The sequence below is a fragment of the Penaeus monodon genome, chromosome 33, assembly GCF_015228065.2.
Source record: "Penaeus monodon isolate SGIC_2016 chromosome 33, NSTDA_Pmon_1, whole genome shotgun sequence".
NCBI classification, from domain to species: domain Eukaryota; kingdom Metazoa; phylum Arthropoda; class Malacostraca; order Decapoda; family Penaeidae; genus Penaeus; species Penaeus monodon.
The window spans coordinates 7,895,953-7,897,279 of NC_051418.1; the positions used below are offsets into that span (position 1 = coordinate 7,895,953).

At 44.8% G+C, this 1,327-nt stretch overlaps 1 protein-coding gene across 1 annotated transcript in view; it reads left to right on the top strand.

Annotated features, from left to right (window-relative positions):
- Positions 1 to 729: 729 nt before the first annotated feature.
- Positions 730 to 1,327, top strand: part of LOC119593976 (equilibrative nucleoside transporter 1-like) — a 248,852-nt gene continuing 248,254 nt past the window's right edge. Inside the window, exon 1 of the mRNA XM_037942997.1 lies at positions 730 to 1,025. Within this exon, the coding sequence (XP_037798925.1) occupies positions 989 to 1,025 (37 nt within the window). The 5' untranslated portion in view covers positions 730 to 988. The remainder of the gene's footprint in view (positions 1,026 to 1,327) is intronic.

Below are 1,327 nucleotides of genomic sequence, written 5' to 3' on the forward strand. Positions count from 1 at the left end.
ACGCTCACTTCTGTCAATAGCTGGGAAACAGATCACACAAAGTCTCAAATTACGCCGAGGTAACTTATAGCTCGAGGCACTGACCCGCCCAACCGCGCAGACCTCGTGGTGGGTCGGTGATAGTATTCCAAGCCCCTACGTCCGCCCGGGTTAAGGTGTCTTTTCCCTTGTTCCGTGAGTCCTGGCTTCGGTCCGGCATGGCAGAGTAATTGTTACCTTCTGGTGGGATATTTTTAAGATGCACTTCCGTTGTCTTGGAGAAAAGGATATTGAAGCGTAATAGAATTTAGGAAGACCGGCCGATAGGTAGGGTTAGCATCCTCCTGCAAGGGCGGGTGACTTACGTGATTGGAGAGAACAGGTTTTCGCTTTTAAACCTCTTTTTTCGTGGATGAGATAGTCAATAGCCTCTTCCCTTTGGTTGTATGTTACTTGGTTAAACCGGTTCCTCACGAGCACGAACGAGTTTCTGCTTGCGTGAATCTGGTCGTTGAGCGATGCCACTTTTAAAACGCCGTTCATGCTATTTGCAGTTCATACCTTGAAACAAACAGAATACCGCAGACTGTTTCGTTGCTCTCACGAAATAAAAACCCGGGATATCGAATCGCGTTTCCCCTACGCGAAATCTGGGCGTCAGAGTTTTCGCAGGTCGAATTTAAGGTACAGCCGTCACAGTGTTGTAACCCCCAACAGACAGCTGGTCGCCGGGGAGGGTTACGGGGTCGTCTCTCGCCAGTGTCGCTTGGGCAGTGGTAGAGTGAGGTGTTGTGCCCTTCGCTCCGCCGGGATTACGAGTGACTTGCGATTCGCTTCCTCGCTGTGGGACAAAAAACGCGTATCCGAGGGAAAATAAAGAAGTTTTACACTAATGCTGGATATCTAAAGAGTGTGGATAATAAGAGTGAATATTAAAGGAAAAGATTTTAGAGAGAAAATTGGTTAGAGGAGTGGATTTTAATTTGTTAGTATAAAATTATAGTGAGCCATGGGGCGCAAAGGATTCTACGACGTCCAGGGAAATGGTAAGTTAATCTCTACTCATTATTTTTTCCTTTTTATTACATCTTTTCGGGCTTGGAAATGGGCTATTCATAGTAAAGAATTTTTCCAGACAATTACTCGGTTTTGTGCTGTTTTGTTCATAGTTATATAGTAGATTGAAGCGATTCAGTCCCGAAATTAATGAAAAGCAATTGGAATTTTCAGTGTTTCCCCCTTTCCAATCTCCAGTCTAGTTATTCCATTTTCAGGGTTGATGTGTATTTATATTTCTTTCTCCCTGAACCTTCCTCCCTTCCCGTTATATGTCCTCGATTGATTGATT